This window comes from Camponotus vicinus, unplaced genomic scaffold (assembly GCF_025532165.1).
Source record: "Camponotus vicinus isolate PSW18456_S1 unplaced genomic scaffold, iyCamVici1.0 SCAF_13, whole genome shotgun sequence".
NCBI classification, from domain to species: Eukaryota; Metazoa; Arthropoda; class Insecta; order Hymenoptera; family Formicidae; genus Camponotus; species Camponotus vicinus.
Genome location: NW_028141949.1, coordinates 12182845 through 12205071, shown reverse-complemented (window position 1 = coordinate 12205071; position 22227 = coordinate 12182845). Strand labels below are relative to the sequence as shown.

General features: G+C 41.2%; 1 protein-coding gene across 2 annotated transcripts in view; it reads left to right on the top strand.

Annotated features, from left to right (window-relative positions):
- The window catches only part of LOC145964533 (uncharacterized), a 66650-nt gene extending 57756 nt beyond the window's left edge, over positions 1 to 8894 (top strand). For both annotated transcript variants that reach the window (XM_083087419.1, XM_083087417.1), the window contains 12 exons: positions 197 to 571; positions 646 to 3249; positions 3362 to 3648; positions 3737 to 4295; positions 4396 to 4677; positions 4876 to 5119; positions 5211 to 5554; positions 5662 to 5953; positions 6066 to 6380; positions 6506 to 6786; positions 6858 to 7265; positions 7376 to 8894. In XM_083087419.1, coding sequence (XP_082943545.1) covers positions 197 to 571; positions 646 to 3249; positions 3362 to 3648; positions 3737 to 4295; positions 4396 to 4677; positions 4876 to 5119; positions 5211 to 5554; positions 5662 to 5953; positions 6066 to 6380; positions 6506 to 6786; positions 6858 to 7265; positions 7376 to 7411 — 6027 coding nt within the window. In that variant the 3' untranslated portion in view covers positions 7412 to 8894. The remainder of the gene's footprint in view (positions 1 to 196; positions 572 to 645; positions 3250 to 3361; positions 3649 to 3736; positions 4296 to 4395; positions 4678 to 4875; positions 5120 to 5210; positions 5555 to 5661; positions 5954 to 6065; positions 6381 to 6505; positions 6787 to 6857; positions 7266 to 7375) is intronic.
- Positions 8895 to 22227: the final 13333 nt, after the last annotated feature.

Below are 22227 nucleotides of genomic sequence, written 5' to 3'. Positions count from 1 at the left end.
ATCATTCTTTCTATTATTATTTAATTATTTTTTTCTGTATACGTGCACAGAGATTGTACAAGAGAAAATATATATGGACATATTTTGTATATAATTATATATATTTATATTCGGCACAATTAAATATAAATTTTTTTCTTGGAATATTTATTTGTGCAGTGAGTATGCACAGTAATACATGATAATTTCTTTCAAGATTCATCCGGATAAAACAAATGAGAAACCTCGTCCGACTATGTTATCTTCGGAAGAACAGAAACGACCGCCGTGGGCACAAAAAGATCCTTTATTACCAGATACTTCTGTTATCATACAGAGCTCAGAACCAAAGCCGATACCTACCGAGCCGATAGTTCATCAAATCCCGCATGTCATTGATAGATCAACGGGGCAACCTCTATTGGTCAATATTCAACCCAGTCAAGTAGCTAACGTCGTGATTCCTCAGGGTGGCACGCAAGCTCTGATTTTTGGAGACACTAATGAACCTCATATAAGTGGCCAATATTTTGATGATCCTTCACCTTATCCGGAACCTGAAGTTGGACCAGGTTTCGTTGGTATTCAGAAGGTACATATAATAATTTTTAAATATTTGTATCTTTGTTATACAGAGCTCAATTTTAAGCCATTATATATGTTTAGGTCGAGGATTTAGTACAATATTCAAACGAGAAAGATCCAGCTGATTATATGGTTCCTCCGTCACCACCTACTAATTTCAAGCCTACTTCTCCAAAACCAGGCTTTTCCAATCATCCGCACGCTGTCCTGTTGTCGCCCGTGCGCGGAAGACCGCAAGAAATGCCAGATGCGCCTGTAATACGACCCGATAAAAGACCATCGGAAATTCACTTCATTAAACGTCCTGATGGATCCGGAACTTCCAGTCAGGGACACGTTCATACAGAAATTCTTGTCCATCACAAACCAGAGACAGTAAATATTCGACCGCAACCTGCTCCTCATCCATCTATCCATTCTCATGTGCATCAACCGCCAGTGCGTGGTTATTTCTCGAATAGTCAGAATCCGGCAGAACCAGTTCCACCGAGACGCGTAGAGGTCTCGACCGAAGCACCACATCGCTATATATTCCTTGGAAAGCCAGATTCTGGAAACGAGATAGCGTTAGGCACCAACTGGAAGTCCGACAAAAAACCAATTAGATTCGCGTTAAATAATCCGAGACCGAGACCGCGACCGATATTAAGACCGACGACTAATCGTCCTCTAGATAGGCATGTCTTTGTAGAACGACCGACTGGATATCCTGCGATTAGGAAACCAACATATTCTGGACCGCAGAGACCTCCGGTGAACACGCAGCATACTTTTGCATTACCACATCGTCCGTCAATAAATTCTCAGTCCTATCAAGAAACTACTCGAATGCCGCCTAAACTGTTCACTCTTCAAAATGAAAATCATGAAAGACCGCCGCATATTTATTCAGATAAAGTACATAATATCGCAACGCCCAATTCGCCAATTGAACAGAACGATAATGTGCCTACTGGAGCAATAGAATATCACAATCCTTTGCATCCAAGTTCGATGTCGGAAGATAACAAACATTCTCAAGTATCTACTACGAAAACACCAGAAGATCATTCTGAAAAATGGCAGATCGGAGAGACGCCATTGGATACTGATTCTGACATCGGTGCCTCGGAATATATCAATTATCAGAATCATTATCATGTAAAAGGAAACAAGAGCCAGGAAAATGACAATCAAAATAAAAAAGATATGATAGATTCTACGTATTCTCAAAGTATCAATCAAACTTTGAAACCACAAGCTCCATACGGAACAGGTTCCATGAACAAACCGCTGGAAATTGAGCAAGAACACGGCATAATTTATAAACACGAAATAAAACCATTGTTGCAAGGACCTTTTGGTATCGATATCTACAACACAAGACCTTACGAATTACCTATAGTACAGGGCAAGCCTTTCGGTGTTTATAACAGTTACACAGTGGATCAAGTCACTCCTTACGGTTACAAACGAAAAGAAAACAAGTCCGATTATGAAATAGTTCACGGCATACCCGCATCTCATAATGAGAATATAAAACCGGTTAAGAAGATGCAAGATGGACAAGTTACAACATTAAATTCGCTCGAGCGCGACGATACTATTGATCTGAAACCACCAGCAATTATACCTCAGTTCGGCGCGGAAGTAGATAGGCCAGGTAGACCGTATTCTAGACCGATTAGACCTGATTCAAGGCCCGTTATATATCTCAAGCCGGAAATATTGACGAAACCTCCAATTAAATTGGAAGTCAGACCCGATTATACTACAAAACGTCCAGAAAATGTCAAACCAAACACCGCGGAAACTTTTATCAATCAGACATTAAATTATGGATTAAAATTAAATCACGAACTCCAGAGTTGGAACGCAGATGTGCCTCCGAATATTGTAAAATCTCAGCAGAAGATATCGACAGGACATAATTCTCGAATTCCTGAGATTAAAACAGTTGAAAATAAAAATGCCACCACACCTCGTCCGAGTACGATCGGGAATAAACGTCGACCGGATCATGGAACGTACACAAGAATACATCCGGAATATCCTCATATTTTGACAAAACCGAAACCTCAAGTGCCACAACCGGTAATCATTTCAAGCGATACTACAGGATTGGAAACGCACGATCGTCCGAACATCAAGTTCTCCATGTCCGTCGAGGCTATGGGCGAGGAAGTGGACAGCAAGACGCAAACCGAAAGACCGCCAAGCATGCTAGTCACGAAGAATAATTTGCACAACAAGAACGACGAAACATTAAATACAGCGTATCAAACGAACTTTGCCTCGTCGGATTCCCAAGATAAGCGAGACGAGGTCAAGACAAGGCCGGTTAATAACAAGGAAATGAATGTTCCCCACAGAAATATGATGCCACCACCTTTGAATACAGCAACCGAGCCGAATAAATCAAATAAAAACGGACAGGAGGGACTTAAACCTCCGCCGCTGCCGACACCGGTGTCGAGCGATGTACTCGGATTGTCCCCGCCACCAGTAGCCATCACTACCACTAATATGCCGATAGAGGATAGATTCGCCTTAGTGACAACTAACGAATCGGGTCTGAAACCGCCAAAATATATACCTCTAAAAGAACCGACGACGATTGCACCGCCCCCACCTAGCACGAATATGGTTCCACCCAGTCCGAGACCGTCGCTCACAAGACCTTTCCTCGTAGAATTATTGTCGCAGGTACATAAGATTATAAATGTATCGTATACTGAGAATTTTCAATTTAAGATCAGAAAATATTTATTCTTATATGTAAAATAAAATACGAAAAATAACTTTTAATGTATCCTAGGATATGGTACCGCCACCACCGGTTTTAACAACGACAAGACCGCTCGAGATCGCCACCGTACGACCAGCCGTTGCGGTTTCCGGTTCTATTCAAATAGCGACTGCTGTTGCCACGTCTCATATTCCGGTGGTTCAGGATATTGAATCAAAGATACCAATTATTCACGGCACTGTTGACCTTCCAGTCGTAATCGACGTTCCCGATATTCACCGATCCGCAGAAACACGGATGACCGAACATGTTAGCGTTTACACCGTGCGACCTTTCGATACAAGACCCGTGTCTAGGTAATGTAAATTATACTTGACTTGAAATCTTAATTTCTATCACGAATGAAAATTCAATAATTTATCATATTTGACTGTTACATTTTAGGAATTCCATTCAAACAACATCGACATTGTCCACAAATATGGTAATACCAACAAAGCTAAGACCGCCTCAAATCAATTATATTCAGCCGAGCAGATCATCGACGACTCATCGCGATGTCCATCCGACGAGATCGCATATAGTGGATATTCCTCCAAATCCTGTTAAGCGACCTGAACATCCAGTATTCTTGGAATCTAGCTACGAAAGCATCTTACCATCGACGAGGGTGGAACCCACCGAGTCTTTAACATTCATTGTAGGAACGAATCAAAAGAAACAACAACATTCGACCGTATCGAACATCAAGACACAAAAACCGCATGCAACCGAATACAGCACAGTCAACAGAACAGCGAACGAAGAATCAACGATAATTGTTACCAGGGTCGATAGTTCGATCACTAAAGTAACTAGTACATTGATACCAACGCCAAACAATAAGACGCGTTCCGAAACAAGCGATTTAGCTACGCAATTCACAAAGAACATTGAGAAAACTACAACTAGTGTCATTGCCAAAGAAGAGCCCAACGTGACTGTACGTACAAAACCAAAAGAGGTATGAGCGTCTCGATATTTAAATGATATGTTTAGGTATTTATATTTTTTGTTTTTGTTTTGCCTCCTAAAGAATTGTGTTAATTATGTGCATTAACTAGGTGACACGATTCAAGACATCGACAGTAACGAGAACTAAGACATCGGTTCTGGGTTCACCACCAACAACGAGAACACTTCTACTCACGCATACGATGACCACGACGACTGTGGAGACGGTGACAGAAACATTGCTGCGTCCAACAAGCGTTGTGTCTACGGTAACTTCGACGATCTTACAACCGATCGTCACAAGAATACCTTCTTCTTACGATAACGTGGATAATGACTCGATATTTGTCGTAATGAGCGATCAGAAACCACCCGCGCCTGGAGCGGAAGAGGTAGAAAATCCTGAAATAAATATATGTATAAAAATGTATATACATCTCACTTTTCAAATGATGTGGATCAATATTTCTCTTAGCAAAAATATATAAAGTAATATTAATTAATTATATTAAAATGTATGATTAATTAATTAACATAATTATAAACTGCAATTTATATGCATGAACAGATATATCTCGCTTGAATTTCAGGTGGAAGCTGAGTACGGAGAGGAAGTGTCTCGCGACGAACAAGATCCGGCAGGTAATGAAATTCACAGAGTATTGGCAGGCGGAGTACTAGGTGCGCCATCGGTGCCTCTTGCACCTGTCGCGAATCAATGTACACCGGAATGTAAATCGTCCAAGTCGGAAATTTGCGCCGAAATAGGAACAGAGATGAGATGCGTTTGTCGGCCAGGATTTGCGAGAATGTTTCCGGATCGGCCTTGCAAACGTAAATACTCATAGATACGTTACGTAATACAACATATTTATTTTTATTAGGATGATTTAATGTGCTTACATTAACATGAAACAATTTTTAGCTACTTATACATATACTTTACGCGTTGGTCTGGATCGCATCGGTCATGAATTCGTGGCATATGAAACTGCCTTAAATGATTCCGCATCGGCAACTTACAAACGTTTGGCGGTTCCGACGAAGGAAGCTTTAGACAGAACTTTAATGCAGAGTGACTTGAGAGACGTGTACAGAGGACTTAAAATCGCCGGATTCACTCCGGACCCAACAAAAGTCGAATTTCACGTGCAGCTTAGCGATAACGCTAATGAGACCAGATTGAAGGAAGTCCTACGGAAATATTTAATTACAAGCAATTACAGTCTAGGTGGCACGGAAGTTTACGCTTCAAAGAATCTTGATTTGGTGAGTGTGAGAATCGCAATAAATATTTATATATAAAATAGAATGATGATTAAAATCCTTCTTTTCATCATGAATTTCCAATATTTTATTCTTGAATCTGAATTTAGGTCGAGGCGATCGATTTTGATGAATGCGCTTCTAAGGAAAGTGGTCCACACCACGATTGTTCGTCTCATGCGGCGTGCTTCAACTTACGAGGATCCTATCAATGCTCTTGTAGAGAAGGTTGGGCTGATCTGTCGGAAAATCCAGCATATCCCGGAAGAATATGCTCGCAAGCTCCATTAGGATGCGCTGGCTGCAGCAACAAGGGTCATTGCGTCACCAATTCTCTCGGTCAAGAAGTGTGCGAATGCTTCCCTTGGCACAGCGGCCAACGTTGTCAAGTTAATCTCAAAGGTGAAGCGTCTATGAAGCGATTTTTTGCACGATTTTAAAATATAACCGAGCCAGCATAAAGCACATGATTGACTCTCTCAAATAATTAAACGTTTCTACACGTTGTTGACAGTTTTGTTGATAGCTCTGGTGACGACTGGAGCGATTCTGTTGGGTCTCCTAGCAATTTGTCTGGGAATGACATGCTTCCGGCATCCAGGACGCGATCGAAAGACCGGCGACAGACGGGCAATGATTCCCGGAACAGGTGGCGATACAAGTAGCGAGGGTAGCGTGGCCGACTTGGCCATACCGCATCATGTACCGCATATTTTACCACCGCCGCCGCAAATGATAGCGCCGTTGCCGCCAAATAAGCGACCAATTCGTAAGATTAGCGCAAAGCCTCGTCAACCGCCCAGAAAAGCTACCATGATAGCTGCAGCTGGTATGTTCTATCATATTTTAAATAATTTCTTTCACACTTTTGAATGAAATAATATATTTAATTGTAAAGATAATTTGTATTAAAAAAATCGAGCCATTCGGTCTAATAATTTTTTGCTCCTGCAGCAATACCAATGAATGACGATCAGCGCGATCGCTCTTTGACGGTAATGATACCGCGCGCTAAATACCGATCGGCACCGCAGTCGCCGCAAAATTACAAGGTTGGCATGAGCACATTCGCCACCGAGGAACACAAACTCATAAATTACCTCGACAATGGCGCGAACTGTCCGGGAAACAGAAAACCAAGTATATCCAGCATGAAGGATTGCAAGGAGGCCGATCTGCAAGGAACAAGAAATCCGGTGACGCCCACAGGCGCTCTCGTCAGTGCCGGTTTTCAGGTACTGGTTCAGTTTTTTGATCGTTTCAGCGACAGCGAGTACAAGTATAATGGGATTTTAATTGTCGATAGGTATCAGCGACGGTGACCCGTACGGTGGACGCTGAATCCACCTTGGCACGTTCCTGCGGAGAAACGACTGTAGAACCGGCGACTAAGGTATTGAGGAGCGCGGACCTTCAAGTCGACCTTGACTCAACTCTAGCGCGTTCGTGCGGCGAGACAACCATCCAGGCTCCAACCAAGCTCCTTAGATTGGATCTAGGCGAAGCTGGTTCGACCCTGGCGAGATCTTGCGGCGAAACGACGATCCAGCCACCAACAAAAGTCGCCGCCGCGCGAAGGAACAGCGTCAAGGACACTAGAGATAACAGAGATACCAGAGACAGCGCCAGCGAAGGTCACACCATGGCTGAGCGAGATTTAGGCAGCACCCTGCGACTTCCGGCGCAGCATCCGCCGTTATACAGTCCAGATAGGGTAAGATCATTCATACTTTTATCGAAACTACTTTAATTGGATTATGAACTATCGAGATGTAATTTTTCACTTAAAGTATCACCGATATTGTTAATCGATTCTTTTTACAGACTAGCGATCGGGAGTCCAACTTTGATTCGCTGTAGACGTTCAAACGAGAACGAGTCACGACGTGCGAAGATTGATCGCGAACAGAGCCGCTGGACGGCGTTCTTTGTAAATTTATTAATCATCATTTGTCGAAATTTGCCATTATCGAAAGTGCGAAAGATATCATATGTATCCGTAACTTTTTTTAATTTATATTATATTGCGCTCGCTACACCAATCCTATCTTATTTTTTTACAGTACAGTACCATAGACATCTACTGATATAAGTCTATGTACATATTTATTTATTTTATATTTTTATTTACTTGTAATAATTTGATATTATTCAGACCAAAAATTCGTCAAAATTAATGAGTAATTCTCATTAACGAAATCTTTTTAAATTACAACTTGATCGACGAATGCTTCTTAAATGAAAATCTTGCGCGTAACTTTGCAAAGATGAAAGATGAGCACGCGTGACTCAACCCCGTGCCAAAATACAACCAATGAAATAAGGAAGGCTCCTCGAAGAAGTTCCTTCTTGTATGTCGTTTTCACGAAATCGAGCAACTCGTCGCTGCAGATGATTGAAATATTTATTTCACCAGAATTTATCGCATTATACATATGTATAATAATTCGACTGATTGGTAGGCTTCAAGTCAAGCCATTAAAAACATTGAACATATCACCAAAGCTTTTATAGAAATATACAAGTATATTAATTAAAGCTGGAGAAAATAATATTTCGATCGACGCAGCTTACCGTGTGCAAGCATGGTGCAAAGTGTCATAAATAATGGATGGCGCCAAGCCGTCGTGCAAACAGCACGACGAGAAAGCTCGATGTGTACATTAAACACGAAAGGAGAATATTTTTTTTTATTATTGTTGTTATTGTTTGTTTGTTTAGTTTATTCTCCGACGAAACGTGTTATGTTGCCCGGCTTCGTTACAAGGCTCTTTTTCGGAGCGATATAAGTTCGCGATCGAGAAAAGGCATCGCTCGAATGTAAATTATCTATGTAATACTATTAATATATATGCTGAATATTTTTTTGATACCCCCCCTCCTTTTATAATGTATATTTATATCAAATATAAATGTTATAATTTTAATACATATATCCAACATCAAGAGCAATATTGGCGAACATAAATTCAGCATCTCTAGAAATTTGTAAATTAAGAGAACAGCATTTTAGTGTTTTACATTCGAGAAAAACGTGCTATTATTTCGGTTCGGAGCCGAGGGACGAAGCCGCGGCAACGTCGTTGTATGAAACTCGAATGAGACGCATTACGATGTATTTACCGTTAGCTCAATAGAGATGATAGCGTAAGCAAAAAGTGTAACGAAAGACAGGTGTATCATGCGCGCGTCACGATTTTCCCATAAAAATCCACGTTTCGTCAAAAAAGATTGTTTCGTCCGTACGTGGCGAATTGAATTCTGCCGATTTAAGAAACGAAAATGACGATGCTCGTATCTTAAGTTTTGTTACTAACTTTGTCCTCTCTCTCTCTCTCTCTCTCTTTCTACAATCCAAATAAAACTTCCATTTATACGTACACATATACATATACATAGAGATATTATATACGTATATATAAATATAGATACATTATCTTGTCTGTTGTACATAAACTCTCCTCCGAAGCCTCTTCTACGTAATGCTATCGTAATTTTGTATACTTAGCGCATGTACACTTATACGTACTTAAATAAAAGTCAATAATATAATGGCATGTCTTAAAAACGTACCTGTCTGACATACTCAAGAAATTATAATCAACTTAAGTACTTAAGTTGACTCGATAACAATATTTTTTTTTGCACGCAAGATATATTATCCGCATTATTATTGTAACTGCGAAATCTATCACTAAGATTTCACTGCGCAAATTATTTCTTAACCCCGATCTTTCTTCTAACTTTTAATTATCCGTATAAACTTTTCAGTTTCGTAATAATTGTAACGTTTAGAATGTTTTAAATATAACACTGAATTTTTTCAATTTTATTTGCAAAATAGAGCTAGAATGAAAATTATCCTGAAAAATATCACTAACGATAAGGACGAGCTTAGAAAAAAATAGATTATGCAAGGAAAATATACGCCAGAGAAAACAGAATGATCATAAATTTCATTTCATTAAAAACAAAGAAGTAATGAGATAAAAAAATGATTAAGCAAAAAAATGCTATGTTATGGATTAATCTATAATCATTGTAGAAACTATTTTACTATATAATAGGCATTATACATCTCGATATAAGCTTCTAAAACATTTTTATTAAAACATTTTATGTGTAAATCCGCTATAAATATATAATATATATATATATGTACTAATTATTTATTCTTGTAATAAATTTTTAACATGTTGTACATAAGTTCTGATATCTCAACCCATTCACCCTGCTCGTCGACGGCATAACGTATTCGCGGCTCACCGTAAAATCGTAAACAGCGATTTGATTAATTTCCAATCAGCGGGTTTATTGTTTCGCAAATTCGATTATGTGTGCTCAACATTTATGAAAGCAATTTCGGACGCGGTCCTTCGCGGGGTTCGTTGTCGTTGGCAGCGACATATATACGAGCCGACGACTTCTTGCCAGAGAGAAAAAGCGGCGACGTGCGCCGGTCCGTGTTTCGCGATTCGTCGCGGGCCGCGACTAAAACACGAGCCTAATCCACAAAACAAACCGATCCTCAGAGAGTCCCACTCGAGACGCGATGAAAGATCCGTCGAAGGATCCCGACGCGACGGCAGAAAACTATCGCAAACGACTTATTTAACAGCTCTTATTAAAATTTTGCATAATCGTGAGAGCAATTGACGATTTTCGATTTCTTTTTAGCGCAGCAAAATATATGCGACATTTCAAGTTTTGACAGAATACATTGCCGTATGATTAATGTCAACGACAATCTATACAACGCATTGCAAGATTATAATTTTATTAAGAAAATTGAACGCGCGAGAAAAAAAAGTCATACGTACGTTATTAAACCAATTAAACCAACCGCACGAAACGTTATACAGAAGAGTTGACTCGACAAAAAACCACGAGCACAACACTTAAATGACTTTATTTACGCCGCAGGTCCTTATTAGGGTTCCTCCATGCGTGGTAACCGCGACAGCAATTTAAATCGCATTGACCGTTCTCTTGCTTAACCATTTATTTTTACAGGCCAACATGCAGTATTTGCAAAGTTTCTTATGTTTCTTTATTATATAAGAAGAATGTTATATACGTATATATGATATTTTATATGTTAATTTTTAAGAAAAAAGAGTTAAGAGAAATTGCAATTTGTTTCGAAACAGTGTGTTGGAATGTTAAATAATCGGATCTATGTTTCTGTTTATTTATTACATTATTTAAAATATATATTTATTTAAAAAAATATCGTATTTTATTTAGTTAAAATTTTGTACTTATTTTCAATCTCCTTTTTCACATTTATGGATTTTGATAGATTTTATTTATATAACAATTGTATTGTATTAAGTTCTTATTTTGCATATAGGCAATAAACGAATAATTTCTTACATAAAAATTTAATTTATGAGGGTAACTTTCGGCAAAATTGTAAATAGTTTCAAAATAAGCTAGTCTGATTGCTTAAAATATCAAAATAAAATTGTTAAATTAAAATTGTTAAATTAAACATTAAGATCAAAAGTAGGAGAGAAAATTTTGATTCAGAAAAATATACTGGGTGTGTATAAAAATTTAAATCGTGCTTTACTATAATAAATGAATTAATCTGTATATTGTATTTCTATTATTTTTATATTATATTTATATTATTAAAAAATGAAGAAATGTTAAAGAGAGATAGCAATATAAATTGTTATGTATCTATCAAAATAAATTAAGTATTAAATAAATTCCCTGACAAAATATTACAGTAATAGATGTCGAAAAGTAATAAAGATGTCTCCCCCCTTCGAGTTGCATGTCCTCTGATATTTTAAAAACCGGTGTGTTCAAATACTCAGAGCGCTAAGAAATTAAGAGATCCGGTTTGCGGAGGATTAAAAACAGATGTATACTTCGGTAGTTTCAGTCGCGCGCGCGTTCGCACAAATACGAAATTGGCAAAGTGCGTGTGTCGGCCCGAAAATGGAAACATGCCGTAAGAGTGAGTCGTCAGAGCCCGCGCGTCAATTCCGAAAGGAATCGGAAATTTTATGCCCACCCCCTCCCGACCGACAATATTTTTATGCCATTCCGTCGCAACCCTTTGAAAGCAGGTGACGTATACGCGCAGAAAAAGCACGTTGGGGAGAAACGGTGGGGGTAAAGTTTTCGTTGGCGTGCGCGCACTACTACCATTCGGATCGTTACCCCTCTCTTCGAGACACTTCACCCCGTCTCTCTCCTTACCATCGCCACTTTTGCCAAGTCGACGTTTGGATAAAACTTTCTCTGTCGGTCAGCAGGGAAAAGGGGGGGTGGAAGGAAGCTCGGAGTGACGCCCCCATAGACGTGTCCTACGTTGGTGGGGATGAATGTCCCATCTTCCTTGCACCCATTCCTCTACACGTTCTTTCACCTTTGTTATCAACCAGAGTTTGCCTTCCCTCTCTTTCTCTCCTCCTCTCTACTTACCGTTTCTTTCTATCTCTCTATCTGGTACCGCCGGCTGCTGGCAGCGCGGAAGGGATCCAGGGCGAGGGGAAAGCCGGCCGTGAAATTAAAACATGATGAGGGGTCTAGATTGAGATGCGAGGGAGAGAGACGCGGTGAAAGAGCAAAAAAGAAGGAACGGCGAGGAAGACGGAGGCAGAGCGACACGCGAAGACGGAGACGGCACTAATGCCAGGGACGCATCTGCGAGCGGGACATAAACGAGAATCGATTTTGTGGGTGGCGATCGCTAGTTCTTGCACGCGCACGTCACACCTCGACAAATAAACGATTTTTGTTTATTATTATTTTTTTCAAGAAATATGCTCTACCCATCAGACATTAAATCCGGTTTTTCACTTTAAATATATGTGGAATATATTACCATAAAAATGATATTGTAAATCAATATTTTGCTTGAATCAAGGACATAACCTGTGATATTTTTCCTTATATTTATGTCAACTAAACATCCTTTGTTCGAAGCAAAATACGATATTAAATTCTACAACACGTTCGTGGATTCATCGATTCGTCGATTTTATTCTAGATTGCACGAAAAGTCGATCACAATGTCGTTATATCGAACGATCGCGCGAACGGTGTCCCTTTTACGCATCGCATGCCATGGAATAAATTGTCCAGAAATTTCTAAGATCGGCTCGCTTTGTAGGATTAGCCGAGCGCGACGGGCTACCAGTTACAAATCACCGGGTACCAGTCGCCAGTTACCACCTATCACGTTGCCGTACGAACAGATATATACGTGTCTGTGGAATTATTACGATTCAGTCCCCCGTAAAGCTACATCGATGCGAACGAATCTTTGAGGCGGTCAACCACTTCATTGTACTGCTCCCCTATGATAGTCGTATAGTTTGTAAACCAGGCGTGATTGCTCATCAACTATTTATAACGATCCTCTTCATCTACCATCTCGCATTATATTCGTGCATTTATCAATCCTATATCCAGCTTTGTCGTAGAATCTTAGAAAATTAATGTTAAATGTACCAAGATGTCAATATTTCTGTTAAATATTGCGTAAAATAATTTTTAGATAGGCGAAGCAAATAATTTATAATAATGCTACTATTTTAAATATATAAATAATTTTATTTATATAATATTAGTATTTATATATATAAATATAAATTTTTATAGTTATTTGTAATGTTTATATATATTTATTTATATATTTATATATAATAATGCTACTATATATTTTAAATATATAAATAACTTTAATTATATAATATTAGTATTTATATATAAATATAAATTTTTATAGTTATTTGTAATGTTTATATTTATTTATATATTTAAATATATAAATACTATTATATATAAATAAACGATAAAAGACTTGACTTAAAATTCTGAAAAGTAATAAACAAAGAAAAAATTTCAAAATTTTCCATTTAATTTCAAAGAGAAGAAGGAAGGGGAAAAGGACATATTCGCCGTTTGAAATTGCACGCTCTAATAAATAACGAACAAAGTCATACATCAAGATGCATCCGCGGGATATTCACAGGGGCGTAACTCGCAAGTATTGTGTGCTCTTTAGCAGAGACGAGAGAATTCGTATCGTCCATCCGCGGGTTAAAGAATCCGAATAGCCATAAACCGACAACGTCCTTCGTGTTCGAATTTCCTGTGAAATCCTTTTCACGCGATTGGTTACGCGAACGATCGGCATTGATGCGGGACGGATAGTTTTGGCGAGGGTGAGAAGGAGAAAGTGAGCGCCGAGGTCCTCTCCTACAACGATGTTCTCTCTCTCTCTTTCTCTCTCTTAGGATACACTCGATGGCACGAGATTTTCGTCTATAGATCACGACGGGTTCGCTCTCCATCCTCCTTTTCAGGAAGCGGCACAATGCTGACACCGAGGCGCTTTCTGCCGTTACAGGCAGAGCCGACCTGGTCGCGGCCCTGCCTCGACAAAGGATGCGAAGTCGGCCATTGTGCGGGTGATTTGGAACCTTGGGATAGAGGCCTTCCCTCTTTCTGCCGAGTTACCGAGATGTCTTCATTAGGTCCCACTTCGCCGCTTCGGGATATAGAGAACTGCGGCTCGTTACGATCCGGTGAAGAGGCGCAGAGAGCGTCCGAGGACCAGCGGCACTGAATTGTTCGACCGTAGAATGGACGGTGTTAATGCGTTGCGAGGAAAGTTGCGCGTGTTTTTCGAGAGATTTTTCGAGATAATGAGAGCCGTGTAATTGTTTAACGCGATGAAACCACAAAACCACCTAAAGTCATCCCTTTTCTCTCAAAACTTGAAGGAACGTTTCGAGAGGAAGCAGTCTAAATGCGATTAAATCAACGACAGGATTTTTTTCTCACGATTTAATATGTTACTCTCTTCCTGGCGGACAAATTTATTTTTTTCCACGACATAATCAAATGTCGTTACTACTTATGCATAAGTGGAGACCTTTTAGGAGAATGAAATCAATCGGTTGTGCGATTTTCTTTAAACTTGTCGAGCCGCAGCGTGTGCGGTTTCCAAAGAAAATGCGTGCAATTTGTGGATATTCACGATGAACGTCCGATGAATGGTACAAAGCCGGGACATTAGCCGGATGGATCCTGTCATTTGCCGGGATTTACCTGCCTTTCGACCTTTTTTGGTACGACATTTAGCCCTTCCTCTACCGCGAGACGTCGCAAGTCAGGCTCGAAATGACAGCTTCTCTCCCAGCAAGCAAAGCCGTCAGATCCGCCTCGGCACGCAATTCATCGCTTCCGTCGTGAACATTACATTTAATCGGTTCCCTACAGAAAGTTCGACAACCTTGTTTGATTTTTTCACCCGAAATGTATCATGTTAAATAGATCTAGTAGCGCAAAATAAATAATTTTTATTGTATATCAATTAGAAGATAAAAAAAATTAAAGAGCAAAGACAGTATTTTGTCTTTATGTATAAATTTTAGAAATATAATTAATTTCTTTCTTTAATTAATCTTCTTTTGCTATGTAATATATTTTTGTTATTTTCTTATGTAATATATAATACTTTTTAAAAATTCTCTTCTTTGTATCATATATCTATTATTCTTTAGAAAAGTTTTCTCTAAAAATAAATAAATAAATAAATTCTTTTTTATTATTATTATTGAATTTCAGAGATGCATGAGCGACAATTTAAGAGACACTTTCTATATAACATGAGCAACGGCACAAACGAAGCGGGGCCTTCTCACATCGTAATGTTTGGAATGTCGCAAAACAATTTCAAGGATCCAAATAATTAGCGTCGATATATTTTAACGCTTCGGCTGTAAACTCGCGCGAACATGTAGGAGAAGCTTTGTCACACACCTAATTAAATTCATGGCGAGATGCTGTGGTCGATGATCGCTTAACCGATCGGGGACAGTCTTTTGGCGGCATCACCGATTTCCGAGAAACCCACAGACGGACCTTCGAATGGTCGACCGATCGAAACAGGAAATACTCGGAGTCTCCGAGTCGTGAGACCAAACACGACAAATCTATCGTGTGATCGCAAACGTCATAAATTTCACCGAGATAAAAATCGGTAGAACGCAGCCGCGCGATAAATTGTCGACTGGTCGAAAACAAATTTATAGCCCATAATTTTAAGGGCTATAATAAACTGCTCGTTAATAATAAAAGAACTTGTTTCCTCTAAGGTTTACTTTGTAACTTAAGTTCATAAAATAGGTCTTCTTAATCGCGAGATTGACAAGATAATAGAATATCATATGATAACGCAAGAATTTATGTTTAGAAATGTGTAATCTTAATTATCGCGTAATTTTAATAACGTAAACTGTGCGCGATTTTAGATTACACAGAAAAAAAGTAAGTGTCAAATCAAAACTTATATACTTAAACTAACGCGTTCATTGTTTCGTATATACGCAACAATTTATAATCTTCTTAGAAGAATTTAATAATTTTAAATTTTAACAATATTATAGTCTTATTTCAATATTGTAATTGTCACCTCAAGAATATATAATTATTTAATTCTACTTTAAGAAAATTATAATCTTTGATTTAAAAATGTTATTTTCTATCTAACATTGTTTCTTTTCCATTCAAGAAAATTAAATCATTGTTTCGTATATACGCAACAATTTATAATCTTCTTAGAAGAATTTAATAATTTTAAATTCTAACAATATTATAGTCTTATTTCAATATTGTAATTGTCACCTCAAGAATATATAATTATTTAATTCTACTTTAAGAAAATTATAATCTTTGATTTAAAAATGTCATTTTCTATCTAATATTGTTTCTTTACCATTCAAGAAAATTAAATCATTGTTTCGTATATACGCAACAATTTATAATTTTCTTAGAAGAATTTAATAATTTTAAATTTCAACAATATTATAGTCTTACTTTAATATTGTAATTGGCACCTCAAGAATATATAATTATTTAATTCTACTTTAAGAAAATTATAATCTTTGATTAAAAAATGTTATTTTCTATTCAACATTGTTTCTTTTCCATTCAAGAAAATTAAATCTTAAATCATAAGAATATATTTTTCTCGATTGAACTATAGAAAATGGCTTCATTCAAGTAAGCAATTATTCAAGCAATTATATTTCTCTTTAATTAACGCGATATAATCTCATTTCAAGATTTCTATGTTAAAACTAAATACATTTTCAAAACAAAAATGTCCTTTTTTTCTGTGTAAAATGCTTAAATAGAAAAGTTAATCTTCCTCTTACGATATTCGTTTCAAGAAGTGTCTTTAGTCAGAGATGTCGTATCGACCATAGTAAATACCGACGAAATCTGATTTTTTACGGTCACCTAACATTTAGCGTCCCTCTTTTGTGTATGCTGAATTTTTCCGAGCTACCTTCCGTTTTTACTCTCGATTTTCCCTCTCTTTTTCTTCTTTCTCTCTCGGTTTGTGGAACGTGTCACGCAAGCAAGGACCCGTGTGTAGAGCGAAGCGTATCTAGCGGGGCTGATCAGCCGGGAAATCACAGGGCCCCGAGAGGCGTAACAGAACCCCGTTAAGATCCATTCGTTTTCCTTGATTTTCACGCCGAATCATTACGACAGGTTCGAAACCGCTTCAAATTTTCGAACGGCGATAATTTCCCCGGAACGCGCCGACTCTCGTAAACCTTACAGGCCCGATCCATTCGTTACAGTGGTTTCGTAGCACTCGTTGCTCCCAAGGATCAACCCCCGCACGCTGTATCGTGTATAAGCGGACGGCGAACGTAATTAGCGCCAGTTCCCTTTGTGTTATTCACAGGCGTCGAGAACAAGATAATTACCAGTTCTCGGCAGGGTCCAGCACAGGCGTCGCCAGCCTGTTCGAAAATGAAAAATCGCATGTTTCCTCCCTCACATTCTCTCCTCCAATATGCTTGGCAGTCTTGTGTATTCGAGAAAACGAATTTTCCGACTCTCTATTAAATATAAGATTGAGAAATGTCAAGCATTCGTGCAAGAATGCATTTATTAATTTAAGCATCTACGATTTTATGGCGAATATGTCGAAGATTGATCGTATGCTACGGATAATGAAATGAGTCGATGATAAAGCGCAACGCCAAATAGCGTAAAGATCCTTTTGCTACCACAATATGTGGATAATAATTACGATATCGAGTTTGCAAGCGGGACAAGGAAGGACGAGAGAGCGTGGAGAAATCGGCGAAATGAAGGATGAGAGTACCGAGCCAATAAGGAATCAAGCGTGGACCCCCAACATCATAATTCATCTTCATCGGCTGTGCCAGGTTGCCCAACTTTCCGGTGGATTAGCGGTCCGCCTCGCGCACATAATGATCGTGTCGACGACGGTGGATGGAACCAAGGCAGCAGGTAGCGGCAAAGGCGAGAAGCAAGAATCAATTTTGGTTTTTCTCATCCTGATCATCGTCGTCGTCGCCATCGTCGTTGCCGTTCGTCCCCGTCATAGTCATCGTTGTAACCTTCGCAAGAAGCAACGGCAGATAGAGCAAACAAGGAACAAAGGGCCCCTCGGGGTGACTTGCAAAAGTCCCCTACGGCGGCTTCTTACGCTCCTGAGCGTCATGGGGCACGTTGGACGTTCATAAAGTCCGCCAGGGGAACCTCACCGTGGAAAAACAATGAGGCGGCCCGATCAGGCTCGGGCTCGCTCCGCGGCCTCTCTGATTCGCCATGAAGCCAACAAGAAATTGACTACGATGGCTGCTCTCGCTTTTACCGTCGATGTGCCAGCGGCGCATTCTCCTTCTTCGCGTTCTCCGTCTCGTCGAGAAACGAGGAGGATTCTGCGTTTTATCTCCGCAAGCTTCTCTCGCGACTAATTGTCGCGCGATAAAACAATCCCTCGGCGATGTTCAGTTTTTAAGAGAGAGAAAATAATGAATACAGACGCGCATACGCGCTCTTTTATCCTCTCTCGCAAATTTGTCGTCAACGAACGAGATATCGTTCGAAGGCGTTTCAAATTTCGCAGTCAAACGGAGTGTGAATCTCGCGAGACTTCTTCCGAAACTTGGCCGACGAAACTTTGACTCCTCGCTAATTCGCAAGCGATCTTATCTCGGGATCTCACTTGGGAGCAGGCTACTAACTCTCGACACCTCGGTGGTAACTTCTCCGCTTTCGGTCGGTCCCTGTCCGTTTCGGACGCCCTTCGCCAACGCTGTTACTCTCTCTCTCTCTCGCTCTCTCATCGAGACTCAACGAACGAGACACGGGTAGGTAGAGAGAGCTTCTCTCGCGCGAACATATCTCAAGCCTCCACCGTATGCAGATCGGCCGAGCAGATAGGGACTACCAAGGCGCAGCCGTTGCTTTTCTTTGCAACGAGCTTCGGCAAAGTCGAAGGTGTCCTGGAAAGCCTCTGGTGACGTCATAAGTCATTCATCGGCTTTTCTGTGGTGCCGCGCGCGGAATGCGAAAATGAGGTAGGTCAATACCCCCTGCCGATTTTTCGCCACGATTTTTCTATTCGGCATTGTCTCTCGTTCTTTTTTTCGGCTGCCGGTGTCTGGATACATTCAGAAAGAGGGAAAAAAGGGAACATAGGAAAAACAAGAATCAGGAATGCGAGCCGAGCGAACGAGAGAAGAGAGAGGAGCCCGTAAATGGGGCTGTAAATTTGGCTGGCAGACCTATTATAAGTTTATTACCGACTTTCCTCGACGCGCGACACTTCTACGGATACGAGCCGAGAGTCCGACTCAAAACCTGTTCAACTCACGCGCGGTACCTGCCAACAAAGAGGAGAGAAAAAGACGGAGAAGCAGAAGGTGGAAGATGATGTTATGTATCAGGGGCCATTAGTTATCTTAGTTTACTGAAAAAAATTGTTATGGCTTTCGAACTGTTTGACCAGTATTCGTCGCGGCCAGTAAAGAACCTGATGTGCGTTGTGCGTGCTTTTAATCAATATAAAATAAAGAAATCAATTTTGGAGACTAAAAAGGAGCGATATGCTTAAGTCATATTCATACGTGTAATTATAATATTCTCGTCTTATTCCATTACTCCATAATTGAAGACGTTAAAAGCGTAATATCTTAATAGCTTAAGGGACGCGTCGAAAATTGCAGAGTCAAACCGATCTTGATTATACGGAAGTAGCTCGATTCGCGACCGTTTGATTTTGTAAATCACGATGCAGTAATTATTCGGCGTTGACTCAAAGCGAATTCTCCGCTCGCGCGGCTACTTCGATTCACGGCGCGTTGGGTTTTTCGAGCATGCCGGATATTCGGGCCCCACCGAGCGTTTCCCCGTGACGGAGGTGGAGCGAGGGGCCCCGAGGGTTTAATAACACCGTGAGTCCCGGCATAACCGACCGAGACCGACCGAGCCCCTCCCCCCAACCCCTTTTGGCATATATATAGCAATTAGGCCGTGGAACGTCTCTATCCCGAGCCGCGGCGGCCTTCCCAACCATGATTAGAGGACATACGCACGCGGTGGGGGCCCGGTCGAGGGGCCCTATGCCGTCCAACCACGAGATTAAGGTCTCTCTTCCACACTATCCCCCCTTCAACCTCCGCCTTTCCTTTCCTTCCTGCGAAGAGCGCAGCCTGCAGCGGCACAGGACGCGTCGGTTTGAATTTCGACGCGTGACAACCTCGTAATACCCGATATTTATGCGACGCTGCTGATCAACCAAGGACAAGTGTTTGCGAGAAGTGGATAATTGCGTAATCCGCCGTTTTTTTCCCCGCACGGAAGAGGGCTGAATATTTTTCAAGCTTTCGGATTTACACGGAAATATTAAAGACAAGTAACGGATGGAAGACCAATAGCGGATAAAGATATCTATTGGGTGATGTATATTAATTTTGCCCGAGAAAATTAATTATGTCGCGAGCGCCGCTTCAAGAGCGAGTTGATATAAAGAAAGACATCTTTGATAAAGGTGAAATAAGGATGGGATTAGGTTTGTGGTTAGAGATCTAAAGGAAGATGTAAATAGGACCTCGATGATGCCAGAACCTGGTATCTCCACAAAGATGCCGATACAAGCGACCGTGGAAAGGATACATAAATAAAAGACAGGTGCATTTTTCAGTCCCTAAGGAGGACAATCCGTATTCTAGGATGAATCCAGCAATTTTTCGTGTATCGATTTGACGTTTTCCATCTTAAGTCATAATTAAAGACACTCTTGATCTTAGTCTCCATCTCTCTTATTATCCTTCGTGAATCTCAAAAATAAATATAATTATTATGTAATGAAAATTTTTATAAAATAGTGAAAGGTTTAAAATAAAATTATCATGGATAGCATCGACGATCGATCAGCTCCCGTGCTGGCTAAATGTCAGAGTAGAAGCGCGGACGAGAGTTTTATCAAAGATGTCGGCAGCCTTGTCGAGAGGAGTAAGCGCGGCTCTCTCGGGCTTCGTCTTCGGGAGGTCTTCGCGTGGGGCGAGGCCACCATGTTTCTCCCAGACTCCGGCTCTCCTCGCTTCTCCGTTCCTCTAACGACAGCCCGCTCGCATCGTCCTGCTCTTGGACACGGCGTGCGAGCATCGGCCACCTTGGGGCGCCCCCGGGTAGCGAATGGACCAACCTGCCTGCCTGCCTTGCGCCACCTCAGTTCTGATCTTCCCCGTTTCTCCCTTCTTTTCCCTCTCTCTATCTCTCTCTTTTCGCATCGTCCCTTTCCTCCCTCATCTCGCACCGAAAATTTTTCCTCGATAATCGAATTAAACGGAGCTTTTATTTTCACAGAAACAACTTTTCTTCAATAACTTTTAATACCCAAACTTACGCATAAAAGCCAAAGAGACGTTGCGTTAGAAGCACTACGAGTCCGGAACTCGACAGGATTTATCGGTTAATATCGCGTGTGCGGGCATCATGTCCAGCAGACATTACTTCGCTCCGATTTGAGTCGCGTCCGAGATCCAGTGGTCGAAATGCTCCCGTCGTTTTCCCACGCCCAAGTGTCGGCGAGGCCCTGTAATAATAAAGAGGCGCCGCTGTTGCGACCGCCGCATGTACATCGACGGCTCGTTTCGTGAGGACCCTTTTGGGGAGGAAGGGGGGAAGGGGGGAGGGGGAGGCCACCGCCGTGCGTCGTGCCGCCGCGCTCTACCTCCATCGTTGTATCGAGTCTCCGACTCACGAAATCCCAGGAAACGAGGAACAAATTATCTCGTCAGACGGCGCGGACGCACACCGGTTTCAAGCGACGAGAGGATCGGGCCTCGTTGGGGGCTCGGGGCGTCGAGGGGGACGCGACGAGGGGGCCCGCCGCCCCCTTCCTAAGCCGAATATCGACCGTCCCGCTTCCTTCGCCGTATTTCGTTCCGCGCGTTCCCCTACGAAACGCTCTCGCCGTCCCTTTCTATCCGCATATAACCGTCCCTCGTCCTCGATAACTAACTGACCCAACGCCTAGCGCCCCGCGTGTCGGCACAGGCGGCTCCTTTCTTACCTGATGAACGCGTACGGGCACGCACACGCGTACTGTCGGTGAGCCCAGCCGTCACGCCAACGACGTGCAGAAGAGGATGATGAGGTACGAGGGGGATGAAGGGTGGGTGCCGGTTAATGAGCTAGAACCACGGGGGGCTCGGACACGGGCCTGCGAGGCTCCATCGGCTTTCTGGGAAGTCACGAATCGCAGCCTCCTCTCTGGCCGCTCGTGTTACGTTTCCCGCGTGAGGGACCCTCGCCTTCTGTCGTTAAGTCAAGCCGAGGGCACGCGTGATCTATGGAAACCGTAGCAT